At 36.7% G+C, this 26,850-nt stretch overlaps 3 protein-coding genes and 2 long non-coding RNA genes across 14 annotated transcripts; 2 read left to right on the forward strand and 3 right to left on the reverse strand.

The window, feature by feature from the left end:
* Positions 1-94: 94 nt before the first annotated feature.
* Orct (Organic cation transporter) lies at positions 95-12,565 on the forward strand. 10 transcript variants are annotated; one of them, XM_012361203.2, is made up of 11 exons: positions 95-136; positions 344-424; positions 9,148-9,656; positions 9,751-10,000; positions 10,172-10,430; positions 10,524-10,692; positions 10,778-11,011; positions 11,104-11,318; positions 11,446-11,627; positions 11,714-11,850; positions 11,944-12,565. In XM_012361203.2, exons 3-11 carry the CDS (start codon positions 9,514-9,516, stop codon positions 12,068-12,070), a joined length of 1,716 nt encoding a protein of 571 aa, XP_012216626.1. In that variant the 5' UTR covers positions 95-136; positions 344-424; positions 9,148-9,513; the 3' UTR covers positions 12,071-12,565. The 10 variants fall into 10 exon arrangements, with proteins under 10 accessions (XP_012216626.1, XP_012216623.1, XP_012216627.1 ...); XM_012361200.2 differs by lacking the exons at positions 95-136; positions 344-424 and adding an exon at positions 762-1,168; XM_012361204.2 differs by lacking the exons at positions 95-136; positions 344-424 and adding an exon at positions 762-1,145.
* Positions 12,566-12,745: 180 nt separating this feature from the next.
* On the reverse strand, positions 12,746-19,882 carry LOC105668703 (membrane metallo-endopeptidase-like 1). Its single transcript, XM_012361197.2, has 19 exons — positions 19,670-19,882; positions 18,767-18,809; positions 18,199-18,368; positions 17,939-18,100; positions 17,774-17,857; positions 17,496-17,707; positions 16,374-17,270; positions 16,197-16,289; positions 15,503-15,644; positions 15,291-15,438; positions 15,069-15,159; positions 14,424-14,600; positions 14,250-14,353; positions 13,981-14,039; positions 13,833-13,884; positions 13,652-13,719; positions 13,351-13,487; positions 13,099-13,266; positions 12,746-13,012 (listed from the first exon to the last, which is right to left on the reverse strand). The coding sequence occupies exons 2-19, from the start codon at positions 18,784-18,786 to the stop codon at positions 12,833-12,835; spliced, it is 2,964 nt and encodes a 987-aa protein (XP_012216620.1). The 5' UTR covers positions 18,787-18,809; positions 19,670-19,882; the 3' UTR covers positions 12,746-12,832.
* Positions 14,595-26,523, forward strand: LOC136999097 (uncharacterized). The gene is made up of 3 exons (XR_010889512.1): positions 14,595-14,908; positions 25,234-25,403; positions 25,511-26,523. It is a non-coding gene; the product is annotated as an uncharacterized lncRNA (long non-coding RNA).
* Positions 20,220-22,021, reverse strand: LOC136999095 (uncharacterized). The gene is made up of 5 exons (XR_010889510.1): positions 21,394-22,021; positions 21,186-21,237; positions 20,993-21,044; positions 20,485-20,639; positions 20,220-20,362 (listed from the first exon to the last, which is right to left on the reverse strand). It is a non-coding gene; the product is annotated as an uncharacterized lncRNA (long non-coding RNA).
* LOC105679436 (A disintegrin and metalloproteinase with thrombospondin motifs 2-like) lies at positions 22,051-26,567 on the reverse strand. The gene is made up of 5 exons (XM_067352607.1): positions 26,425-26,567; positions 26,117-26,329; positions 25,232-25,992; positions 23,707-24,068; positions 22,051-23,649 (listed from the first exon to the last, which is right to left on the reverse strand). The coding sequence occupies exons 1-5, from the start codon at positions 26,539-26,541 to the stop codon at positions 23,087-23,089; spliced, it is 2,016 nt and encodes a 671-aa protein (XP_067208708.1). The 5' UTR covers positions 26,542-26,567; the 3' UTR covers positions 22,051-23,086.
* Positions 26,568-26,850: the final 283 nt, after the last annotated feature.

A 26,850-nucleotide genomic window follows, 5' to 3' on the forward strand; every position in this document is an offset into this window, starting at 1 on the left:
AAGTTTAACGAGACCACCCCCGAATTAAAGTTGCCGGAAACAGATGTAATTTTTTCGTTCTTAAGAATACAACCTTGTTGCACGAGACGCACGTGCGACGATATGCGGAGTTGAATGTCTCGTAGAGTAGAAAATCGTGAGTAAATTTTGCAACTTGCAATTATCGGGAGCGTCCGACGCGAACGCAACCTCAAAGTCGAAAGTTACATTTTTCGAAAATGACATTTCGAATGCGAATAATGATTTACATTCCGTTGAGTGACTTTCGTCGAATTTCTCCGCGTTATATTAAAACCGCGGGCATTTATGGATAAACGTATTCAAATATTAAGTATGCTTTCAGCTGATAGAGCGAATGATTAACGATGGACGTCGAGGAGCCGTGCTTAATCGAGCCTTTTGAATGAGTGGAATGGAGATAGCAGTGAGTAGTAGTACGAATTGTACCAAATTACGAGTGCCCGTGGGGCACGCGTCCTTGATGATATTCCGCGATGCATACGTATATACGTACGCACACGAGCTGCAAATTGCAAAGCTACGTATTACCGGCAGTTAAGCCCGCGCGAACGTTTACGAACCGGCGCGGATCGCTTTCGTAGCTATGCGAGCTTTCGCGAAAGTCTGCGGTGAAGCGCGCGTTATTTTCGAATAATGACTCCCTCTTTCTCTCCCGTTTTTCCTTCCTTACTCCGCTCCTTTTCTCTCTTTCCTTTCACTATCTCCCTCTTTCTATCCCTGTCGACGATGACACGGATAGCTCTCGCTATCATAATGTTTAACTAACGGATCTGACGAAAAGTGCTGGTCAAAAGTGCATGTCCGCTGCAAAACGCGATCCGCATTGCGGAATCTGTTGATAAACTCCGCAACGCCGCGAAGATATCTGGTATAAATCGACCGCGATAACGATATGTTCGCTATTAGACACTGACAAGTTTTCGCATGAGTGCGCGCGTGGCGTTTTATCGCAATCCTCGTCGGCGTTTTATCGCAATCTTCGTCGGCGTTTCTTCATTTCGCACGATTGTCTGCAATTTAAACAACTCGAGAAGAACAGGTATCGCTAATTAAGATGGGATGTCAATCACGGAACTCGAGCGTGACGATGCCCTTGTGCACTCGTCACTGAACCCTCGGCCATGGTAGCAGCAAATTACCGACAATCGTAATTCACATTATAAATAGACTGCGTAGTTAACTATACGTAGTTAACTGCGTTCTTTAGAGCGCGACATTCTACTTACATATCTCAATTAATCTTTAAGCATAGCTTTCTAAAGTCAGCTGCATTATAAACGTAATCGGGCTTTTTTTTCTTTTGTATTGCTTCTTTCATTTCATGTTTATTAATTGATCTTTCAAATTGCGATTATTCTTTATTTGTCGGCGTATCGCAAGTGACAGCGAAAGTAATAAAAATCATAAACACGATAGGAGCGTAAAAATTATTAATTATTATAAATTAATACACAGAAAATATTTTGGCCACAATTCTGGACTCTTTTCAGTTTAATAGAACATAAGAAAGGAAGAAAAAGGATAAAGATTTTATGGAGCACATAAAAAGAATATAAATAAAAACGTTCTTTTGTATATTAATTTATAACAGTTGATTATTTTTGCGCTCCGACAACTGCGCTTCTGATTCTTATCGTCTTTTATGTCATTATTTGTGTTTAAAGAATCACATTTTACAGTATTAGTAAAATTTATTTAATTTTACATTTTGCAAAAAATGGCATGATTTAAAGTCTTTGCAAATTACATAAACGAATTAAGAAACCAGTTGACGCGTTCATCCGAAGACAAATCATTGTTTTACAAACACAGAATTTTTAATGAGTCACTGTTTAACAGAAGAAATCCGTTTGTTTAAGTACTACATGATTTCTCGCGACTTTATCGATGTGATTAACGCAAGAGTATATAAATGTGCATCGAATTTCGTAACTATGCTGATTAATCATGTTTTTCTCATAATCGTTTCGCTCATCCTGTGGACGCGTTGCAGTTAATCAGTAATTAATGATAAACATGTCACGCAAGCAGCCGATAAAACTATATAAAATTCTTTATTTTTTAAATTAGAATTTAGTTGTACAATCAATAACATATATAAATGAACCAAGTGCACTATCCGTGGAGTGAAATAACCGGAAATCGGCAGTTTACGATGGAGAAAGATAATCCATATATATCTTACAGCAAGATATCATCTTTTGGTGTCGGAAAGAAAGACATCGTGAGAAAGCAAGATGTAAGCTTACAGGCCAACTGTCTTTGTCAGTCGTAAACTGCTAATTTCCGGCTTTACTTTCTGCCGTGTTAAAGTATACGAAGGTCTCGGCTATTTATATATGTCGTTGCTCGCAACTTTTGCCCCGGAATTATCCCGGCAACGTTAAGAGAAAGGCAGCGGACAACTGCATCGAAAATCGGCTTAAAGTTTGCAACTAAATTCCAGCTTCGCATTACGGTGTAAATTGACTTAATCGATTGCATTAATTCGCTGAGATGTTATAAGTTAAGTCGCGAGTCGTGACAGGAATGAAGAAGATATAATAGGTGCTTCTTGCAAAGAATCATTATTATTGATACAAGCAGAAATTTTGGGAAATGTGCCTTCGCTATTTTCATTCCACATATTTGCGAAATAAAATGCATTACGAACATTTCTTATAATTTACGATGCAACGAAACAAACCGCGTGAATACACGTGTCGTGATAAATAATAATTGCTCGATTATCACGGATGTAAAACGCGTAAATCGCACTCGAGCGAGCAAGGTGGAATTTATAGTTAGCAGTAATGTTGAAGAGGTAAAGGACGGCGGAAGTCTGGGACGATCGAAGTAAGAATTACATCATATTTAAAGAAAGAGTAAAAGAGGTCGAGAAGGGTGTTATCGATGATTCTCACGGATCTGCCATCCGGTGGCGACGCGCGAGGTCGCCGCTTCAGTTTCGACTTCAGCTCCGGCGCCGGCGCTGAAATCCCCCGGCCTCCACGCTCCGGAGTATCGGCTCCGGATATCGCGTGCTCCTCATCATGCCAGCCAGCTGGCACGACGGCCCCCTCGCGCGCGTACAGCACACGTGTCCGTTTTGATATGCCCCGCCGGTGATTCCCACACGCATTTCCCCCCCCCCCCCCCGCGAAATTCGCATTCTTCATGGCAGAGAAAGGTGGACGCTCGCGAACGTACGTGCGAACGGGTGTGCGAGGTGTGTGCTGTCGCGCCGCATATCGCGTCGCCTTCCTGCCTTCGACGAAGGTTATCGATCGGCAGTGCTGCGGCAAGAGCGACCACCAGCGGCCGACCGGCACAGCGCGTGGCGTCGCACCGGGTCGCGGAGCGTGTACTGTGTATGAAAGGCCGGCGGAGTGCCGACGATACGAATCTCGTCGATTCGCAGACATCGCCGTAGACCGTTCGTGTGGATTACGTGCACATCGAGCCGGTAATTAAATTATCGTCACTGTCATCTGGTTTGGATTAATGTGAGTCATTAGCGTCGCGCGCCCGACACGTAACGCGCGTGTCGTATTCGTTTGCCGCGCGGTCGCGGCTGCATTGCTGCGTGCGATTCGGCTGAACTATTCGATCGCAAGGGGTTATTTCAAAGCGAATCGACAAGAAGAACTGTGCTCAAAGTGTGTCTTCGTCCTCGTCAATTTGGCAAATCTTGTTTGTCAATCACTGAAAAGAGTGATATTGCATCGCGTATTCATTACATACGCTTATCTCGACGGAAGTCGCTCAAGTAACGTGATATTCTGTTATGTGTGTAATGATACCCATAAAAATAATACAACCACGAGGACGTTATCTTTTTTTATGCGGACATAGAGTAGCTACGGAATTTGCGGCAAAAGCTTGTAGACAGTAATATTTATGAATGAACGCTGTAGAACGTGTTCGTGTCGCTAAAAAAATTCCCACGCAATCTTTACGTCACGCAATCTTAATTACTCGCCCATGTTAAGCAAATACGATAGTGCCGCTTGTTTTAACAAAAGTGAGACGCCGTCAAATGCAATTTGATTTTTTCAGGTGTTAATTTGCGTGCTTTATTAAATTTTTCCTCGAGAATTTTGTTTGGCTAAAAAGGCTCATAACGCTCTACTTAACGAAAATTATATACGGCAGCGTCAATCGATCGGCGAAATAATAGAAAAGAAGTGTCCGTGCATGTGTATAATTTGCTGGAATAATTTATGGCGGTTATAGGAGAAACGATAAAAAGTGTTGCTATTTGTAGATAGAGAAAAATAATAAATTTTCTCGCGCCTAGAACCTTGAAAAATAGTATCACGAGTTTTACACGCTGCGTAAGCAAATGCAAATTCGCGATGCTTAAAAATATATACAACGTGAGCGGTGAGGCAATAACATAATATTTGCAGATATAACTTGGCTAGATGTATTTACGTAGTATTTTTTGACCTTAAATCGCCATAACACGCAATTTTATTCTTTACGTAAGAACCGTTTACGGAGCGCAGTAATGCGCGGCGCCGCGACGTGGCGGAATGCATAGTGTTTGCGATTAGCGTTGCTTTTGCAATAGTCTTTAAAAAAATCCAGCTTGTACGCATGTATGTGTGATGTTGTCAGAAAGTGATTTTTACCATAAAACTATCAGTAAATTGATAAAGGAATATTAGTAAAAAAGTTGAGGAATATTACGGCGTAATTATGCCTTTTTTATTATTATTGTATCTCTGCTTCAAGATAAAAAAATATCTCGGTTCACGGAGAAATTTTCTCCCGTTTGTTTTGAAATTGCATTGTAGCTTTATTTAGTTTGATTGAATAACCGAGAGTCCGCATAAGGACGAATATCTTCGTTTGTATGGGCGCGCGGGGCCCTTGCAAGGACAGCAGCCTTTTTAACGTTTTCCAACGCGCAGCTCGCGTATTTTTAACTAATTATCATTTATAGATGCGTATTTTATTGTGCCAGATTTTTCCCAGGCTGATTATTTCTGAAACTCGTGTAGCGACGATTGATTTAGACTTGTATTGATTACGCTTGCTATAAATGAATTTTAAATGCCGAAATTGATTCTCGTAATTACGTAATTGATTGAAAATAGTGGTGCGCATAAATGAGCCGCGGTACGTCTGCAAAAAGACGTAAAAAAAAGTGCAAAGAGTTATGTATATGCAATTAATAACGTCGGATTAGATTTATCTTAATAAATGAGGCGAGGAGACTCGCGAATAAGGCAAAGTGATCATAAATAAAGCGGGGATAAAGATTAATTTGCGAGTCTCGCGTCTTCTTCTAGAAAGGAATCAGAGGGACAGTTTGGTCCATTTCGGCTCGCCTTGACTTGGCGCAATTTGACTCCCGCTGACTCGATTCGGCACGTTCAGGTACTGACGGAGGGCAACGACGCGATTCCTCGTCTCCCGCGTATCATCTTTCCCCCGCCATTTGCCCCACGGAACGCATCTCTCTTTATTGACCGGCATAAAAGCCGCTTTGCGACTGTTGAGGCCCGTCCAGACGGATTTGCATAGCCGCGTAAAGCGCATGAAAAAAAAAAAAAATAATAAAGCAGTCGCGCGTCCAATAAGAGGAATGCGATGTAATATATAAACATCTTTTGCATCTTACGCAAAGCCGACCTAGATAGCTAATTTTTTCGCGCATAAATATATGCAATTATACAAATCTCCGTCTTGATGGGCTTTAATATTTCCTGTTGAACGTTTGCTAGCAACAACACACACGTATTAGACGTATCTTTAATTTGCTGGAAAAAATTGCAACCGCTTGGCAAATATGTGGAAGCTTGCAAACCGCTATCAGACGTTCTTGTACACGCAACCAGTAATACCTCGTGCTGCATCGCCAACAGTTTGGAATGCTGGATGTAAATGTCAAACTGTATAGATTATAAGTTACATTTTGACGCGATGAGATAATAAAAATTAACGAAAGCGACAATGATAATCGCAATAATAGTGATAATAACTATTTCTCCAATTCACTCGCTTATCAGACTTATTGCTCGTCGGACTTTACCCAATAATTATTACAATAATGATAAAAAATATTCCTCAAATTCACCAGTACTGTTTCTTTCATTTACAATTATGAATTATGCGCGGCTTATATGAATTATGAATTATGCGCGTCCGTCGCATTTATCATGATGCGTTCAGCAGGTTCTTTAAACTTTGTTGGCAGCATCAGTACAAAGCGTTAATGTAGCGCCGACTTCTGCTGAAATGCAGACATTCTTTCTCCCTTTCTTCCCTCCGTTCGCACTTGCAAGAAACCAGTTGCGATTTTTCACGCGGTGGGAACTAGAAGCCGCTCCCTACTATAAATAGCCTTCGGGTTCATTCTCGGTCTGCGATGCCGGCATCCGATGTGACCGGCGGTGGTGGCAGCGTCTGGACCGGCACCATATCAATATATGTATATATATATGTGTCTGACAGTCTCTTTTTTTTGTCACGCGCATATAATCAGTTGATAAAACTCCGCTCTCTTACGCCGTAAATTGGTGGTCGAAAAAAGATAAATAAACACGCGGGAAAAAAGATGTATGTTTAGATAGACAAGTGCGCGAGATGGGGGCGCGACTTTTAAAAAAGAAAAAGAAAGGAAGAAGATATATAGGGTCACATAATTTGCATCGAAATTTTTACTAAACGAAAAAAAGTGATCCCTTACGAAAGATTGACCGTTTTCTCGGCGCGAGGCGTGACGCGCGGCGATAAATTTGAGGTGCATAAGATTAATGCGGTCCATGCCTGTCTTCCTAAATTGTAATAGAATAGCATGCAGATGTATCTGCGTCTTTTTGTGGAGAAGTTTACCGTGGTATTATATTATGATATATATATATATATAAAACTTTAACGAATGATGTACATAATTGGAATTAAAAAGCTTTGAGGAAAGCTGTGACACATTAGTAAAGTAAAGTTTACTTACATATATTTATTGAATTCTCGCTACTTGATAATATAATCTTATCGAGAAAGGCGGTATATTTGCTATTCGTTAGCGTTTAAACAAAGCGGCCTCTATTTTAGCTAGTTTACCATAAATTTACAATTCAACGTTAATCGCATTTTATTTTGACGCGTCATAAATTATCAACCTTGATTAGAATGTCGCAGACATCTTTGCGAAGGCCGTGTAATAAATATACATCTAGAAAAATTGCGATGCCGATGACGGGAAGATAAGATCGTGAAACATAATATAGTGAAATTTCGCGCAGAGCGCGAGACGGGAATCGAAGGTCGCGAAAAAGCGATATGCATGCGTTGTAAATAGATCGTATCGTTCTAACACTGGTTTCCTTGCCCCATCGCCCTACAAGTGAGTCTTATCTCGCATCGTCCAAGACAGGTCTCACTTGCAAATTACGTCACGCAAGACGAACGCGTGGAGCGTGATTTATTTAAAATCGTTACGTAGAAATTGTAGTCGAAAGAAAATGGAAAAACAGTTCGAAATAGCTCTAACTTCGGTGACTGATTCGTGCTCATTAGTGCGCATTCAAAGAAAGGACAGAATAGACAGGACAATTTGTAACGAGCATCGCGAGCAAGCGATGCAAGCATGCGATATGCAACAGCACGCATGAAATTACAAAACATCGTCAATTGTGTGTGCGCGCTCGGAGCGAGAGAAGCGCTTCCCTTTTTTTTATTTTGGATTCTTTTATCAAATATATTGTTGCCCGCGAAAGAACGATAAGAAGAAAGAATGATAATGGATGAATGAGATGGTGTTTAATTTTGATAAATCGAAGTCCATTTCTGTCTAGCTAAAATAAGCATAAAGACAAAAAGAAATCACTATTTAGTCATTCGAGGCGGGACGCACTAAGCCGAATCGAGCTGTGCTGAAACAGGCCAAGCCGTGACTAGCCAAGTCAACTCAAAACGAGCCGAGTTAAACCGAATCAAGTCGAATCGAGCCGAATTCAAATGAACCAAGCCGTGCCGCAGCCGGCTCACACCGCGCCGGCAAAGCATGTGGCCAGTCCCCGTCTATCTGTCGCATACGTCGGATTGCCTTCTTGAAGAAGTGTTACTTATTTTGAACCATTTATTTTTTTTGGTGACTTTGAGACACTATCTGTTTGTAGAAATATTGTTTGTCTTAAACTGTTGTGATTATTAATTATCAATGGTATGCGATTGGTATGTAATTGGTATGTAAATATTTAATGTAGTAATTAAATGATTTGGCATGGCTCGACTGATTTTGCATGACAAAAGTAAGAAAAATTGATATATTTTATATCGTTATAAAATTAAACGCTTCAAAATTTTTATTTTCAGCGTTATTCAAAACTTTTCGTTATATTAACTTAATTTTTTTTTCAGTAAAAAAATGTTTCAGTAAAATAAATATTTATTACTTTATAATGCCACGTAGCATATTAATTTATATGAGATAATTATATAATACAATCTTATATAAATTTATAAATTTGATGAGATGCAAGATTTATATATCATTTTATACAGAAAATTTTGCATAAAGTTAATAAAGCAGTAAAATAAAAACGAAAAAAGTAAATGGCAACTAATAAAATAACGATCCGTCGATCAATAATTTTTAACCGTTTTTTCTTTTGGCTCTCGGTGCGAAGACAATTGTATCAATCATAATCCACGCGGGCTTCATTAATTTGAATAAGCCTCATGTGTGTTAAAAGGCACACGAGCGTAAGATTTGATTGAATTCAATATTAAACTTTACAGTTTATTCTACACACGAACACATTTCCTTTCTCTTTCTCTCACATAACGCAGTCCATGCGTGCAATTGCGAGAAATATCATGAACGATGTTATTTTAGCATACATAATTTATTATACGTAGTTTATTAGCATGCATAATTAATTTGTCATAGAATTTTATATGCGCATAATTCCTCAAGGTCGTCGCAGTTTTAAATACTGTTTAATCATTCAAGAATTTAAAATAAAAATACTCGTTAAAAAATACTCGATAAGATGAAACTGGGAGCAAAATGTCGAAAATAAAAACATAAATAACAAAAATAGTAAAGACATAAAAATAAATACCTAATTAATACTTAATTCAACTCATGTACTAATAATATAAATGTCACATGCTAATTTTTTTTTCCAGTTATCACAGTTCTGCCGAGAAGTCGATGTAAAAGCACACTCAGAGTGTTCAGAGGCCTAACGAGCGGTTCGATCGTCTTTACTAGTGCCGGACGCTCAAACTAGAAATATCTGTGTACTCGAGTGAACCGCGCGTAATTCTAATAGTGTTTTTTTTTAAACAAAAAAAAATGACGATAAAAAAATTTTCGTGACAACGACGTCAGAATCGATGGAATATTATTAAAACGATTGTCGTCACGAAGTGCGTGAATTAAAAGTCAATAAAGCAATACCGCTGCTTATAAAGGTGTTAATTGAAGTTAATTGAAGCTTTCGCGAGAAGTATCGTCGTAATACGAATAAGGCAGGATAATCTCGCGGAAAAATGGCGTATGACGACGTTATCCTTCGAATGGGCGAGTTCGGTCGCTATCAGCGCAGGGTCTACCTCCTACTCTGTCTTCCAGCGATATCATGCGCCTTTCACAAGCTAGCCGGCGTGTTCCTCGGTGCCAAAATGAATTCAAGGTACACATTTTTTTCACATCGTGAAAGTGCAATTACATAACGGCGAAATGTAACGAGGAATTTACGATAAATCGAACAACTCTCCTTGTCTCAGGTGTTTACTGCCGCACGAATTCGCGATGAACGCGACATTCCAGCTGAGCCAGGACGTATTAAACGCGAGCTACCCGTGGGACCCCGAGCTTCAAGGGTGGTCGCAATGTCTGAGCCTTGACCTTACCGGCGCCGCGAACGGCACGATCGTTGAGAGATCAATTGGCGGCGACGGCGCCGCAGGGAAAGGGATCAGTTGCAAGGAATACGTGTACGACAGAAGCGTGTACAAAAGCACAACCACTTCCGAGGTACAGAGTAGCAATTATCTGTCGTGAGGCTGCCTTAGTATTTCCCCCCCCCCCTCCTTCGATGATTGCTGTAAATTAGGCTCGAGTGAAAATTGAATGGGCATGAATTCGATTTGAAAGATGTGCGTTTCAACGATAGACGACGAATGACACGGTTTCCTCTCTTCACAGTGGGACTTGGTCTGCGATAAGGCGTGGCTGAGAGCGACGGGGGACGCGTTGTTCATGGTAGGAGTCATGCTTGGCTCGATGATATTCGGCGGTTTGTCCGATAAATATGGTCGTAGACCAATTTTCTTCCTGTCTTTAGTCATACAGCTGGTCGGCGGTGTACTAGTCGCTGTCGCGCCCGAGCTTATTTCCTACGTAATCTTCAGGCTGATCGTCGGCTCGACCACTAGTGGGGTGTTCCTGGTAGCTTACGTTATAGGTAATTGGACTCGCTTGAGCGGCGCGTCAAATGAAAAGAAAAGCGCAAACGCACCTGGCGCCGGTCTGCATTAATAAACTTCCACCTTTCCAGCTTTGGAGATGGTCGGGCCGAAAAAGCGATTGGTAGCTGGAGTGGGCTGCCAATTGTTTTTCACCACCGGATACATACTTACCGCCGGCTTCGCCTATTTCATTACCGATTGGAGAATGCTGCAAATAGCCATTACGGTACCGAGCATCGCGTTTCTACTTTATTGGTGGTACGACTTAATGTTAGATGTTCTACGTAACGTACGTAATTCCAGTGGGTGTTACGATTCACACGGTGATCCAATTCCGGAACAGGTTCATTCCCGAATCCGCGCGATGGCTCCTGACGAAGGGCCGCCACCAGGAAGCGAAGGATTTGCTGCAACGCGCTTCCCTGGAGAACGGCGTGGAGATGCCCAGCGAAACTCTGGACACGCTTCTCAACAACAACAGCGAGGACAGCAAGCCTGATATGAGGAAGCCCTCGCTGTTCGATCTGTTCCGCTATCCGAACTTAAGGCGGAAGAGCATTCTCTTGTTTTTCAACTGGTACAGTCGCTTCCGCGCAATTGGCTCCTCGATATTTCTGCTTTGCAGCACTCGGGCCTTTTGCATTGAATTTTATTCAATTGTTTGCACAGGCTCGTCAACAGCGGCACGTACTACGGACTCTCTTGGCACGCGTCCAACCTCGGCGGTAACGATTACGTTAATTTTGTAATATCTGGATTAGTGGAGGTGCCAGCGTACACGTTCCTCATCTTCACTCTGAACCGATGGGGCAGGAAAATCATTCTTTGCGGCTGCATGATGTTGTCCGGATTGGCATTGCTCGCTACATTATTTGTTCCTGCCGGTAAATGCAACTTAATGGCGCTCAATTTCAAATTTATATATGAACGCTTAAGATTGTGCTGAAAATCCATTAAAAAAAATTTTGCAATTATTACGAATAAAGATTTATTCTCGCCTTTTCTTTCCAGATACACCGTGGTTAATCGTTACCTTGGCGATGATAGGAAAACTTGCTATCACATCCTCTTACGGCGCAATTTATGTGTTCACCGCTGAGCAATTTCCAACAGTCATCCGAAACGTCGGACTGGGAGCAAGTTCTACTTTTGCTCGAATTGGCGGAGTAATCGCGCCATATGTCAATCATCTAGTACGTTAAAATATTTATTACGCACTTCTCCCGATCTCTATAGCAAAGCTGCCCTCAAACTGTCACGTTATATCTAATTGTTTTAGTCGGAGATATGGACGCCATTACCACTCGTTATTTTCGGAGCCAGTGCCTTATTGGGCGGATTAATGTCCCTTCTTCTTCCCGAAACGTTGAATAAAAAATTACCCGAATCGATTCAAGACGGGGAGCTCTTTGGAAAGTGAGTTCTTTTTAACTTTCATGTTCTGTGCCGTTTGTCTCGTGCAATTTTTTTACACGAGAGAAGTAAAACGTTAAATCAATTTTTGCTCAGGAAAACGTCAAAGAAAAAGAAGAAGAAGCAGCAATTGGATATCAACCAACTGCATGAGGTGGATGTAATAAAGCCGTTAAAGCCACAGGAGAAGCAGAACGGCGTGCACGAGAAACAGAACGGATGACAGTAATTTTATGAAAACTGATATTCGGTATTACACTCAAAATATGTATTCGATTTCCGTCTGATCATGTGTTAAATGTCTGCCCTGTGCAGCACATATGCCTACGGAGAACTAGGCGTAATACAATGTTCATCGGAGATTTTGATCCAAATTTTCGTATCTACAAATAATCTAATTACTCGCTCACGTTTCCGTCGATATATGGATTGAGCTAATATAATCTCAATTATCGGAATACCGTTACACACGGAAATATGAAAGTTAATTAACCGTCAGAAGAAACGTATATATATTTCGCGTTTTAATACTTCGAAAATAGCTGCGACGATGCTGTTTACTTTCGCGCCAACACAACGCATTGCGTTAATTATAGAATATAAGGATTCTGCCGGCATACATATCATTATTCAAACATCTGAAGGTTCTTTATAAAGAGTGACCACGAGTTATGTATGAAATATTGCAACTTATCAATATAAAAACTTTTTGCTAGTATTTGCTGTTCACCTGACTTTAATCCGTGCACACCTGATTAATTATCACTTGTCAGTAGTAATTGCACAGAGATAAAACTTTCCGATAAAATTGCTCATTAATTACGACGAGATTATGCTAAAGACTCTACATTTGCGAAAGAATCTGAAACGAATGAAGTGAAAGGATGCAAAGAGAGACTTTTTTTTATAATATATGCGTCATTTTATTAAATTTTACTAAATAACTTTAATCGAGAAAAGCTTGATAATATTATATTGTTATAAATCACTTCCAGATGTTGCACTTCCTTTCGGGATTCATCGCACTGCCAACCGGGCAATTATAAACTTTGGCGAAGTCTTCCGAGTTTGAAACAGATCCTATTACCCTCAACCGTCCGGTACTGTGTTCGTCCATTTTGACCCTCCACATAGCCTTTTCTGGATCACTAGCTTCGCACCATAACTGTAAATATTATAAATTTTTAATTTAATTATTATCCTTATCTTCTTAGCCCAACTGTTATAATTTTTTGTTAAAATAATGCTCACATTGGCAAAAGATAAGAAGAAAAGTTGATCATTGGTCAATTCTTCTAAACCTGGTAATACGGTGTCCGGTTTTCCGCACTCCCTTTCCCTCCTCAGATAAGCTCTATATACTGTGTATAATCCCATTGTGTCCGCGATATTGTCACCTATCGTTTGGTTGCCATAGTTCTACAATTTTCGTCAATAAACATGACCGAACGTTTTCAGAAATGTACGAAAAATAACGGTAATGTAAAGTAGGCCAACACACACCTTTATTTTCTTTTTTGATTTTACATCGACGGGATAATTATTAAATTGTTCCACAAAGCAATTTGCCCTTTGACCATATGCTTCAGCCATCACAGACAGCCATTCCACAAAATCACCGTTCTTATCGTACAAATGTCCTAAAAATTATTTCTCTTTTTCTATTTCTTATATTAAATATCTAATTTTGGAATAAAGTAATAAATTTCATAATAAATAAATTTCAATATTTTTGAAGAAATTAAATACTATAATATAACGCGATAAATAGAGTTCGGTAAAGATATTATATTTTATAACTTACCAGTGTCGTCAAATCCATGATTAACTTCGTGAGCCATGACAAACCCAATAATACCATAATTAATAGCTCTGCAATAAAAATTACATCTTTAAAGTTATGCTAATATAAAATTTAGATGATGTAATTTTACATAAAAATCGCTGATCACGTCGCATTAATTTTTTCGAAAATATTTACTTACTGTGGTCGGCTGTAAGCGAAAAATGGACTCTGGAAATCCGCTGCCGAAATAGCTGCCAGTGAAAGAAATGTTAATAACAAAATAAATAAATGCAAATCTGTGGAAATTTTAATATAAAAATTTAATTTCACTAAAAGAAATTAACTACCTATACTGTTTTCATTTGGGGCGAAAAAGGCATTTACAGTCAAAGGACTCATCCACCATCTGTAAATTTAGATAATTTATTTCGTGGAAAAAAATATTTAAAAAAGATATCATAAAGACATCCTAACAAATTAAAAAAAAAGATTATCTTAAAAACGTTTTAAAAAGGACATCTTAAAGACATCCTAAAAATATCTTTAATAAAATGTCTTATTTAGGACGCGTTTTTAGGCTTTTGAGTTAATAAGGATTAAATATTAAATAACTCACGTTTCATCATCATCTTCGTCTTTTGTTAATATTCGTAGTCCTTTCCATCTAATGTATCTGCTGTAGCTGAGTGTATTCTCGTAATACGAATTGCCGATCATGAGCTTAAAAACAGAATAATTAAATACAACAAATATCAATAGCAATTATATCAACAATTTTTTAGGAACTTACTCCTTGAAAGTATCGTTTGACGATAGTGCTATTTTTATACCAATCTGGATATCCAATGAATTTTTTCATATTCACTAATTTTGATAAGACAAAGTCCTTGGTATATTCGTCCATCCAATCTGATTCTTTAATCTGATACTCGACTTCCTTTTGTATGTCGTCTACCATGTCCGTTGCCTACAATAAAAATACACGGTGGAATCAGTCAAATTCAAATAAATTTTTTCGATTTTATATACAGGGTGATTCAAAATAACCTGATGTCCTTGCAATGCCATATTCTTGAGCGAATTCTGAGACGATTTTTCCTTTTACAAAATTTTGTCCGAAGCTTAGTTTTCGAGTTATAATTGAAAATAGTTTGCTACTTACGAGTCCGATACAACGGACAGGCAGGGACGAGGCAATGCGTCATGAGACGATAGTAAACACTTGACAGTCTCATTATACGTTGTGCGTCCCTGCCTGCCCGTTGTACCGAACTCGTAAGTTGCTACCTATTTTCGATTATAACTCAAAAACTAAGCTTTGAACAAAATTTTGTAAAAGGAAAAATCGTCTCAGAATTCGCTCAAGAATATGGCATTGCAAGGACATCAGGTTATTCTGAATCACCCTGTATAACAAATAATACAAAATACTTACGGTTCTCGTGATATCATCAGAGAAATGTTTTCTCACATATTCGTATGCTAAAATATCACTCATCTCTACTTCTTCCACGCAGCTGGATGATCTGTAGCAATATTTATTAATCAAGAAATATAATAGAAGAGCATTAATATTTATTAATCTAAATTAAATTTGAATTTACATATTAGAAATAGTCACATGTTAGGATTCATAAAATAAAAGTTCGCGTCAAACCTTTTCTTTTTGTCATCTGTTTTCTGTTCTTTTTGATCTTCATCTTCGTCATCATTGCCAACATTTTCCCATGCATAATACAATTGCCTCATTTCGCTCGTGGTAGTTCTTATTATTTTACTCAGGAAGTTCCAGTGTATGTAGTTCACTGAAACGTATTTTGCATAAGCGAGGCTATCGACAATAACGGAACGTTTGTTTGCAAAACTCACCGATCGTACGACTCGACGTTTCATCTAACAGAGAGACGAGAGCCTCGAAGTAGTCCGCTGAATTGACGTTTAAATTTAAATCGCCATCAATGGCCACATTGGCTTCGTCGAATAGTTCCGCAATTTTATATATCCAATTAATCTGCGCGGTATTATTGTGACAGTCATATTTATTTAATTTTTCAAAACGTAAAAATCTATAATGTGCCGTGAAAATTAAATGAAGGAAATAAAATCAATAAGGAGCGTAAAGAGCCAAAATGCTAGATCTCCGTGCGAAGGTTAGTGAAAACTAAGTTGAAAACTAAGTTATTCAAGTTCAACATGGAAAGACATATGGTATTAACTTTTCCACCTCGTTCCTTCTACTTGGGCGAGCGCTTCTCCATCATGTATTAATACAATCCTATCTAATTTTTTAACGAACCACAATATGGACTATAAAGGATTGCAAATACGTCTTTCACATCTTTTAATTATTTAATCTTTGCGAGCGGATCTTTATATTACATATTTTGTACATTGAAGAAGGCCTGATGGCAAGTCGAAACGTTTGTAAACATTTTTCACGAATATATCATAACCTTCGCACGGAGATCTAGCATTTTGGCTCTTTACGCTCCTTATTGATTTTATTTGATTCAACAATCACCAGAGCCTTATATTCTAATTAATTTTAAATGAAGGAGCTTACATTGCTGTTATCCGTTTTAGGATTCTTTTCATTATACCATTCTTGAAAGCCGTCGAGTGTCGACTCGAATTCATCACTGGAGTCCAGAACAATCTGTAATACATTGTTATTCAGATTATTAAAAAACATCTCGCATTTTTATATTCTGACAAAATCGTGTAACAACGCAATGCTTACGTCAATTAATTTCACTTGAAACTTGATCATGTCTTGAACGTCTTTCTTGATGTCCTCTTCTAAGATTTCGGTGCCTCTTGCTTTAGCTAGAACGCGAGCTACCTTCGAAACGTAATCAGCGTACGTTTCTATCAGTTTCAATGTATCTTCATCGTTCGTTTCTTCTGTGCTATCTCGTGGTGTTGTCGATGTTGTCGATGTATGATCTTCCTCGTTGTCCAATGTCTTTTTTGCCCATTTTCTTCCTTTCCTCACGTGATTTTTCTTATTCTTCCGCGCGTGCGACTTCCCGCGATGAGTAAAATGCTGCACGGGCTGACTATTCCCCTTCGTCGTTATCACACGTCTTTTTACTCGCTGCCATTTGATCTTCTGATTGTGCTTTTTTGTAGTCTGTGTGCCACTCTTTCTTTTTTTACTGTGGCTCAATTTTTTGTTTCTTTTATGATGGGTTTTTTTAATTGACTTTTTCTTGGTTGCTTTTTTCTTGGTGTTTTTATCATCATCCTGTTTGTTTGCTTTATTGTCTTCATCATCATTGTCGTCGTCGTCGCTGTCATCATTATTGTCATCATCATTGCTATTATCATTGCTGTCATCATCATTGCTATTATCATCGCTGTCATGATCATTGTCGTCGTTATCGCTGTCATCATCATTGTCGTCGTTATCGCTGTCATCATCGTCATCGTCATCGCTGTCACTATCGTCGTCGTCATCATCTTTTTTATCATCGTCTTCATCTTCGCTTCCCGGTTCTTGGCTACCTTTCTGCTCATCGCTCTGCTTATCCTCGCCACTTGGATCCTCATCGCTTTCGTCTTCTTCTGACTCGAGTTCATGCATATTTCCAAGCCACAGTTTGTATATGCCCGGAGGTAAATGCGGAGTATCGATCTACATAAAAGATTTACATAAAAAAAAGAATAATCACGAAAAAATTATGTGCATATGTTTGCAATTTAAATTTACTCCATTATGTATAAGTGAAAAAATGTGATTTATAGATTATGAGCAATACCAAAGCAATGTGTACAAAATGATGCAAAGCATCATAATATAGTCGCAAACGACACACAGTTGGAAAAAAAATTGAAAGCAAATATGCACAGTGATAGGTACATGCACTTCTTTTCCGGTCTCATTCAAACCGTATTCCCGAACGCGCAGATCGTGGAAAGCATTTCTGCCCATCAAACGCGTGTATTGATCATCTACTTTTTGCCAGCTGTACTCCTGTTCGTCCCATTCATCGGGATGCATTATCATCGGCCAACCGCCTATACGCGATAAAGTGAAAATCAGCGGATCGAGCCCTTGCTTGTCCATTGCGTCTGAAAATAATATTTATTTCGAATTTTTATACGTACATAGCAATTACTCGCGAACTATCAGTATACCTGTATCCATGCAAACCGCGTACCACTTCTTCGCAAGTTTCACCGCCAGCAGATCGTTCTTATCGGTTCCCGCATCCAAAATTTCTGCGAGATTTTAATATTGTTACAATGTTATATGTTTCAAGTTAAATTTCAAGCATTATGATATGTAAATTAAGTAATTACCTTCTATTTGCTTCTGGACATTCTGTTGTACCTTGTAGAATAAACTCCAAGTGTCCTCTCCTTCTGGAATAGGATTATGTTCCGGCCAATTTCCACACGCGTACTCGTAAAAATCGTCGCACGGATCCACGGATTTGTCTATGCTCTCTAATAATATCTTAGCTAAAAAAAATAAAAACGGATAATAATGCTCATAAAGGGAGAAAGAGAGATTTGAACTGTTGAAATAATTAAATTCACTGTTGATGTTTAATGAATACCGAATTTCTGGCACTCCTGAGTTTTGCACACGGTCCGTGATTCTTCCTTGATTTCTTTTTTGCTTTCATTTAATTTGTTATTCAAACCGAATAACCATTTTAAATTGGAAGAGTAATCGCGAATTATCGATGGTGTGACACTCTGTGTCAGAAAAACGCCAATTAAAGCGCTGAAAAAGTTAACAAACTAATAATATAAAAAAAGCAATAATTGTAATATACTTTTTTTGCAATTATTCAAGATAATTATTATTTTGTTGTAGCAGCAAATTAATGTCTTTACAAACAAAATGTACTCAGCAAAATTCATCTGTTCTATCAGCAAAACAGATATTGCTGATGTAATTTGAAAAATTAGTTATAGTAGCAAAGTTTTATCTATTACTATGCTATGCTATGCTTTTATCGCTATTGCTATGCATCTAATATGCAATAGCAATGACGCGATTTCTATTTCTCTTTTATATAAATATATTTATTAATTTTTGTCAACAGAACAATATGTTATGATTGACGATTTATTTACAATTAATATCGTGTTCAAAAGACAAAAGATGATATTACTTACAGAAGAATGAATTGCTTCATGTTCGCAGAAAGATCTGCGGTCGCTGCGAATTTCAATAGCACAATACAATTAATATATTCTAGCGTTTTTTATCATAATGAGCACATTTACCATGATTACTCTCTTATATACAATTTAGGCGGAAAGACATCGTTGATATACTGAATTGATAGAGTCGAAGGTTGGAAGTGCATCTTACTTCCTGTTGATTTAAATTATGAAACAATGTCATCGCTTACGATAACAAATACACTCTCTATCAGAATGCTAGTTTTTACATAATTAATATATTTTTCTTTAGTAATTAATACAATTTCTGTTATTTTACATTAAAAAATTAACTGGAAGTAATTTTTATCAACAAACGAAATTCCGTTTATTATAAATCAATATATTTCAGTATACTAAAAATATTTAATAAAAATAGGATTGCAAAAAGAACTGAACTATTGACACCAATCCATTCTAGACAACTGGTTTTGTAAATTGGACCACAGGTTTCTTACATTGGACGGCCCAAACCAATAAAATTAAATCTACAATCTAAGAAAATTTCAAATTTTGCGATATTACTTTCTAGTAGATAAAAAAAAATGTAGAATATAAAAAATGTAAAACATTATCCCTGTTGAATCTTGCTAGTGAAGTAGCCTCTGGTTATCAAATAGACAGTTGAGGATTTCTTCGCAGAAATGCATAGAACTATTTTTTTCCCGCCAACTTTTCTTTTTTTGAATGTGTAAGAAAGTTTATATTTTTCTGCCAGATCAAATGCTAACTTTCGAACGTCTTTAATGCTCAACCCAAAAAAACGCTCTTCTAACATGATAACATGCAAACAAGTATATCACACTATAGCTAAGACAATACACTTTACATTAGTAATGTTTAAAATTATGGTACTTATAGAATGCAGAAGAAAATTGATTTGAGATGTCAGGAAAAATAATGTTCACACGTCACTACTTTCCAGAGCTCAGCGAGACTGAGCGGAAAGGCTGCCCATTGTTCTTTCCACCCTCACTCTTTAAGCCAGTCATAGCCAATTATGACACTGTATCTCTCTTTTCCAAAATACACGGCGGTCCAATCTAGCCAGTCCAAATTCGGCAATTCTCCCTTATATATACAGATAGTTTCATTTTAATTCTTTTTATGTCACATTTTTTAAAGTATAAGGTAGCAACTATTTTTTCTGAAGATTTTTTTTACAATTTGTGATCAAGATTTTAAATTTGAGGAAGAGTTCAGTAATTGCAAAAAATGACAAGTGTTTTTTTTACGTGCGTGCGTCAATTTATTTATTGATATGGATAAGTTTATTGTTACTTGATATATATATAAATAATGATTTTCTTGATATAAATAATGATTTTTTTTTGCATTTTATGCAGTTGACATGCTTCATGAGATATTCGTATAAATTACTTTCAGATGTTGCTTCTTTTCGAGATTCATTGCACTGCCAGCTAAACAACTGTAAACTTCAGCAAAGTCTCTCGAGTTGAAAAGAGATCCTCTCAATCGGTCGGTGATGTGCACGTCATTTTCGGCCAGTTCGATAATGTTATCTGGAGGAATCGTTTCGCACCATAGCTGCAAAAATGTTATCGCATAGTTTTCATATAATTAATAATAAGCGTGCAAATAAAAAGTATATTTTTATTAATTGTTCTAATTTGATTGCTACAGTTCTTTAATATATCCGTAATACGTACATTAGCTAAAGAAAAAAAGTCGATCGTTACTCAATTCTTCTAGGCTCGGCAATGCGGCATCTGGTTTTCTCCTTCTTCCTTCTTCGATAAGCTCTATATACCGCTTGTAATCTCATTGTGTCCGTGATATTATCACCTATCGTCCGGTTGTGGTTCTACAATTTTTGTCAATAAATACAGAATGCACGAAAAATAGCGATAATTTTTGAACGTACAGTAAGCAACACATCTCTATTTTGTTATTTGTTCTCTTATCGATAAAATAATTATTAAACTGTTCCATGAAACAATCTGCCTTTTTATCGTGTCGGCCATTTCTGATAAATACACTCCATGTAATTACCGTTCTTATCGTACACGTATCCTATTTTAAAATAACTCTATTTTATGTTAAATACTTTCAAATAGAATTTCAAGCATTTTTATATAAAGTTAAAAATATGTATGTATGAATTATTGGAATAATTAAACACCGCAGATACAAGTAGACTGTTATTTTGTAACGTACCGGTATCATCGAAACCATGATTAACTTCGTGAGCCATGAGAAATCCAATATACTAAAATTAATAGCTCTGTGATAAATAGTAGACAGAAATAAATTTTTATTAAGAATTATATTAATATAAAGTTCAGAGATAATGCAATTATAAATTTATTACAGACGTCACGGTAGATTTTAATCAAAATTAATCACTTACATTGGTCGACCGTAAGTGAAAAATAGACTCTGAAAATCTGCTGCCGTCACAGCTGTCATCAAAGAAAATAAATATTAATTATCAAATAAATAATACGTAATTATTGATAACATATAAACTTTTCATCTTTTATTATTTTTTTAAAGCAAAAAAACCGATCTGTTTATAATTAAATTATATTTAAAGAAAATTATTATAAGTGACTTACAGAAAAATAAACCGCCTCATGATAAATTTCAATTGTGCACAGTACACAGTTAATGTATTGAAACGTTCTCTTCGTACAAAAATGTAAAGTCGTTTTGTGCAATTTATTCATTCATATTATTATTTGAGCGGAAAAAATAAATCTGTTGATACACGATCACATTGAATTGATAAAACCTAAGGTCAGAGCTTCCTCTTTCATTTTGCTGATTTAAATTATAAATTTATGCGAGCGCTTGAAATAATACTGCTTTTCCTCTCATATTAGTTATTATTCCTTCGATTTTTAAATCTAACAAAATAATATTCAATATTTGATCTCTAAGAAAATGTCGATCTATATAATACTATAGTATTTAATAGAAAATAAATCTATTACAATTCAAAATTTATGAATTTAATAATTCATGGATTTAATAATTGAGAGAAATCCACTCTTTTAAAAAAAAACATGTAAATTTTCATGCTTTTTTATGTCATTTACATGTTTATTCTATGCTGATTAACTATCTTGATGTGTGTTTTGCATTACTTCGTTCTGCGTTCTATCGAGTTATCATTGCAAAAGTTGCATACTTTGACAGTTCATATCATAAAAACGTCTGTAGTGTATTAAATTTAAACGAGAAACTAAATAATATTAACCAATATGTATCAATACACGTTTTATATAAAATAACGTGTATACAAGACTAAAAAAATCAAATACGTATTTACATATAAAAATACAGATGGCTATAATATTTTATTTCATAAATTTAAATACATAGCTACAATGGGAACGAAAGGCTTAATAACATACAAAAGGGAGAATATGAAAAATATTTCAAATTATACATATAAAAAAAGAAAGAAGAAAAAATAAATAATTATAATTTAGATATCTTTTAACTGCGTGATTTATGTTGGGTGATATGATTTTGCTATTTAACATTTCGTCATTTCTAGTGAATTTGTATAATTTTTCACAAGCAGTCTCTTATTGTATTGGATTATTATTAATCTGTATTATTATTAACTTGTCTTATTATTAATCTTCAGTACCGCGGTTCGATGCGGATGTATGCGTGGTGACGCGCGAGCGGCTGATAACATATGTAAGCGGCATGAGCGTGCCGACCACAAGACTTTCTTTTCTATTCGATTACTTCAATTTCAAATTTAGTAATGTAATGAAAGAAGCAAAGAAATGTTCAATTCGTTATTAGAAGGTCGTATGTTCGGACCTGCTTACGCTACGCAGCATATAAAATGTTTTATAAAATCGCCTTAAATCTTTGTTCGAAGATTTAACGAAGAAAAAGGAGAAACGGATGGCTCTTGTCACAAAGCGATGATAATATTGTATTATATTTATTAAAAATATAATAATGATATATGTTTCTTTGTTATTCTAAAAGAAATTAATGACACACTTGTGTGTCTAGTTTAATAAAATTACTTAGTTTATGTTCTTCTATCACAAAATCTATCAAAACCTTTTTATACACTCAATATATCCTTTAACATATTCTTTCAATATATCCTTATTAATATATTATTAAGACACGTCAAAATTATTTTGTGCGCAGACGAATAACGAATAATGTCTGGTACAAAACAAATTAAAAATTATTCAAAAATTGACCGACGCACGTTTTGCGATTTCCTTTCCTCTGGATACGCATTCACACGTGTTCATAATGTCTCGACCACTATTCTTCGAATGAGTAACTTTGCGGCAAACAATGATGCTGACGGCAATAATAATCCTGGCCATTTTCATTGTGACACCTCGTTCCATCGGGAAAATATGGATTGATACCATGGTCGAGCATTTCCAAGCGTGGTGCAAAATAATTAGGATAATTCTTTCGTACACAGTATATAGTACAGGCAACCCACGGTTTATCAACTTCATGAGGAGCCTGCCATCCCGGCTTCATTGTCAGGTCAAACATGATACGGCTGAATTCAGTGCATTTCGTAGTAGTGAACTCGGTGATTGTCTTGCGATTTTGCCGACAGAGTGAAGAATCATCGCACAAAACCACGTCGTAATATGGTCCAAAGCAATTGGCTGTTCTGTGAGTCTCATGTTTGCAAAAACGTCGTTTGACTAATGCGCCTTTAGATTCTTCCAAACAACTGCTTTTACAAGTGTCTTCCTTCCATTCACTCCAGTTATCGTCTTCACAATACTTAAAAATGTATGGCGGCTCGATAACTGGTACGCATTCTTCTCTGCGACATTCCTTCCCAAGTGCGCAATGAGTTCCTAAAAAAGAATCGATAAATTTAACGCTGTAGTATCAAGTCAGAATAAAAGATGTACCTGCTAACGCCGGTCCCGTGAAATAATACGTATTCTTGTGAGGGGTTTCGCATTGTAAATTTTGACATATATTGTTTAACGTGACTACGTTAGCATCTTTGTCGCGCAAAAATAGTTCGCATTGTGCTTTGGCGGTCCATTCTCTTCCAGCTAAATTAAGATAACTCCGATTTTCGAATACATATGCGTCATTTTCGGGTGTGACATCATCTAGAAGACACGTATATGATGACCGGTATCTGCTTATTGTGTAACGACTCTTACTGGACCATATTATCTGACGTTTTTTATCATTGTAGCTATCCGACATTATGTAATCGTATTTGTCTTCCGGGTTTTCTGAATCGTGTTCCAATCCTAAACTATTGAAGAAATAAATTAGGAATCACGAAAATATATTTTTCTTTGCATTATTCAATTAAAATATTTTTATGTATTAGGACCTTGAATAAGTTCTCGCTGTTTTTTTTGTTAAAAAAAAACATTAATTTAAAATATAAGGCTTACAATAACTTTACTCAAAGTATTGTCCATCATTAGAGACCACTTTCTCCCATCTTTCTGGCAGTAATTGAATCCCCCGTCGAAAAAACGATTCATCTTTTGACGCAATCCATGAATCGACCCATTTTTCGGTTTCTTCGAAAGAATGGAAGCGCTGCTCGCTCAAACCATGCGCCATCGACCGAAACAAGTGGTAATCCGAGGGGGCTATGTCCGGTGAATACGGCGGGTGAGGTAGAACTTCCCATTGAAGCGTTTCCAGGTAAGTTTTGACTGGTTTTGCCACATGTGGCCGAGCATTGTCATGTAACAAAATGACTTTGTCGTGTCTCTGCCCGTATAGTGGCCGCTTTTCTTTTAGAGCTCGACTCAAACGCATCATCTGAAGTCGATAGCGAGCTCCCGTGATAGTTTCATTAGGTTTCTTCGTCTTCAAACTTTGTCGGTGCTCCAGAACGTTCTTTATCTTCAAGGTCAAAGTCATTATTTTTAAAGCGCCTAAACCAGTCTCTGCATGTCGTATTCGACAGAGCATTGTCACCATATGTTTCAACAAGAATTCTGTGTGCTTCAGCTGCAGATTTCTTTTGAATAAAGCAGTGCAATAAAATTCCCCGCAAAAACACTTTATTTGGCACAAAAGTAGACATTTTCGCAATAGGTAATTAAACACGTGGTTGACACTGTGGTAAACTGTATCTACTAGAATTTGAGGTTACATATAGTACTACTTAGCTGATGCGTTTCCGTACGAAATTCCATGCACAGAGTGCCGCTACGCCATCTTTTAAGAAACAGCGAGAACTTATTCAAGGACCTAATATTTTGTAGTTTATTCATAGTTAAAGTACTACAAAAATAAACAATTAAAAAATCAAATTTTTCCAAAAAATTTATTTACTTGTTGACATTAAACTGTACAATTACAAGGATTCTAATATAAAATTTAATTTTTATTTAATTTGTACAGATGAAACTAATATATAGAAAGTTAGATATGACCCAGTATATATAAACTTACAGGTGGCCAATCTCATGAGCAGCAGTAGAAAATGATGTTAAACCTGAAGATATGATTTCAGATGCATGGAATTCTGTTATTGCGCAAGATATATTTTTTGATGGTGTGCATATGCCATTGCGGTAGGATACTCCCAAAATGGAATAAGTCTCCAAATATTTACCAATTATTGGTATGTCCAAATTATAATAAATATCTCTTCCGGTTAGATAAAGGCCAACGTCCCAGTGACGCGGATCATTATCATCCGGAGGATTGTGAGTGTACATGTAATTGCAGGACGCATTCAATAGATCTATAAAGTAATCGCTGACAACTGGTAAATTTAACGGTTGTTTTTCCATAATCTCCAAACGTATCAACGAAATATCGAAGGAATGATGGAATCCCAAAGAAACATGATGGAATAAAGCCTGAATACAATTTACATACGCTAATATCGTATAGCGTAATTTTTCCTTATCATTGCTCAGAAGAGGCATGATTGAGCGATATGCTACTTCGTCGAAGAAAACAGCAAGTTTTATGGTCAACCTTACTTGCAATTCTCGAACGCGACGTCGCTTCGGTTTAAAATTGTACCTGTGAAACTGATTTAAATCACCAAAATATTGCTGTGACTTTTTAACAAGATGACGTTTGCCAAATGAAAGATTAATTTCCTCTTTAACACAAAAGTCGTCGATTAAGGACAGAGGCTCAAACTCGTTCCGCAAAGGCCGAATATCTAATGTATCGTTTTCCATAAAAATGATTCCTTCCTACTTTTAAGAAAAATATACTTGCTTTTTACGTGACATGCTTATTTGAAAAATAGAAATAATCAAAGGTAAAATTGAGACATAACATTTTCCAAATAGTTTGTTTTCATATGATACTACTGACCAATCCATTTCCTCGACAAAAGTTGATGGCCGCAAAGCTGACATGATCTTCGTGAAGATAAAAACAAGAATTTGATGCTTTTAACTGCGACAAATTTTCTGTAACGCCTTTTGCATTATATTTCCATACTTCAAACGCAGATAATACAGTCCGATCGTTTCTACGCAGATTCAGCTCAATTAATTTTCCGAAAACTTTCAAAGTTAATGGTATCTGCAAATTGGATAATTAAGAAAATACTGGATAATTCTCAATTAACGCTTTGGACGCAGAGCAACAAATAATACACTACCATAAAACGAACGTACCTTCTTCATGCCTGTCGGATTCCATGCCGGCAGCAATATTATTTCACTATCTTGTGTGATATACGCGTACGTTACATTCAATAAAGTTATTAACACCAATTTCAATATAAGAAGCATGTTTTATTTGCGTTTTTCGATTTCAAATACTTGAAAATATTTTGTTAAAGCACTTTTATATATTACAATTTTTATATACATACTTTATAAGACACCTACATTTGTTATAACTTAGAAGATCGCGTATGAAACACGCACTGTCATTTGGATTTGAGAATATTATATAACATCTATTGTGTATATCTTCTTGCTTATATATATATATATATACATACATAATTGTTTTCCTTTCAGTTATGTATCATATATTTGGCACGTGACACTTGCGATAACGGTGGAATTTAAAAAAAATACAATCTATGATTAAAA

This window comes from Linepithema humile, chromosome 3 (genome assembly GCF_040581485.1).
Source record: "Linepithema humile isolate Giens D197 chromosome 3, Lhum_UNIL_v1.0, whole genome shotgun sequence".
NCBI classification, from domain to species: domain Eukaryota; kingdom Metazoa; phylum Arthropoda; class Insecta; order Hymenoptera; family Formicidae; genus Linepithema; species Linepithema humile.

Excerpts from the sequence above, each read along its gene's own strand:
- LOC105668703 (XM_012361197.2), bottom strand. The coding sequence starts at position 18,786 with ATGAAGCAATTCATTCTTCT. Across the intron at positions 14,040-14,249 it reads GACGAAGATGATGATGAAAC|ATGGTGGATGAGTCCTTTGA; the intron begins GTGAGTTATTTA and ends CTAAATTTACAG. Across the intron at positions 13,013-13,098 it reads TCTTCTTATCTTTTGCCAAT|TTATGGTGCGAAGCTAGTGA; the intron begins GTGAGCATTATT and ends TAATATTTACAG.
- LOC105679436 (XM_067352607.1), bottom strand. The coding sequence starts at position 26,541 with ATGCTTCTTATATTGAAATTGGTGTTAATAACTTTATTGAATGTAACG. Across the intron at positions 24,069-25,231 it reads GCTCATGAGATTGGCCACCT|TTTAGGATTGGAACACGATT; the intron begins GTAAGTTTATAT and ends TTTCTTCAATAG. Across the intron at positions 23,650-23,706 it reads CACGGGACCGGCGTTAGCAG|GAACTCATTGCGCACTTGGG; the intron begins GTACATCTTTTA and ends ATTCTTTTTTAG.
- Orct (XM_012361203.2), top strand. The coding sequence starts at position 9,514 with ATGGCGTATGACGACGTTATCCTTCGAATGGGCGAGTTCGGTCGCTAT. Across the intron at positions 10,001-10,171 it reads AAAGCACAACCACTTCCGAG|TGGGACTTGGTCTGCGATAA; the intron begins GTACAGAGTAGC and ends CTCTCTTCACAG. Across the intron at positions 10,693-10,777 it reads GCGTTTCTACTTTATTGGTG|GTTCATTCCCGAATCCGCGC; the intron begins GTACGACTTAAT and ends ATTCCGGAACAG.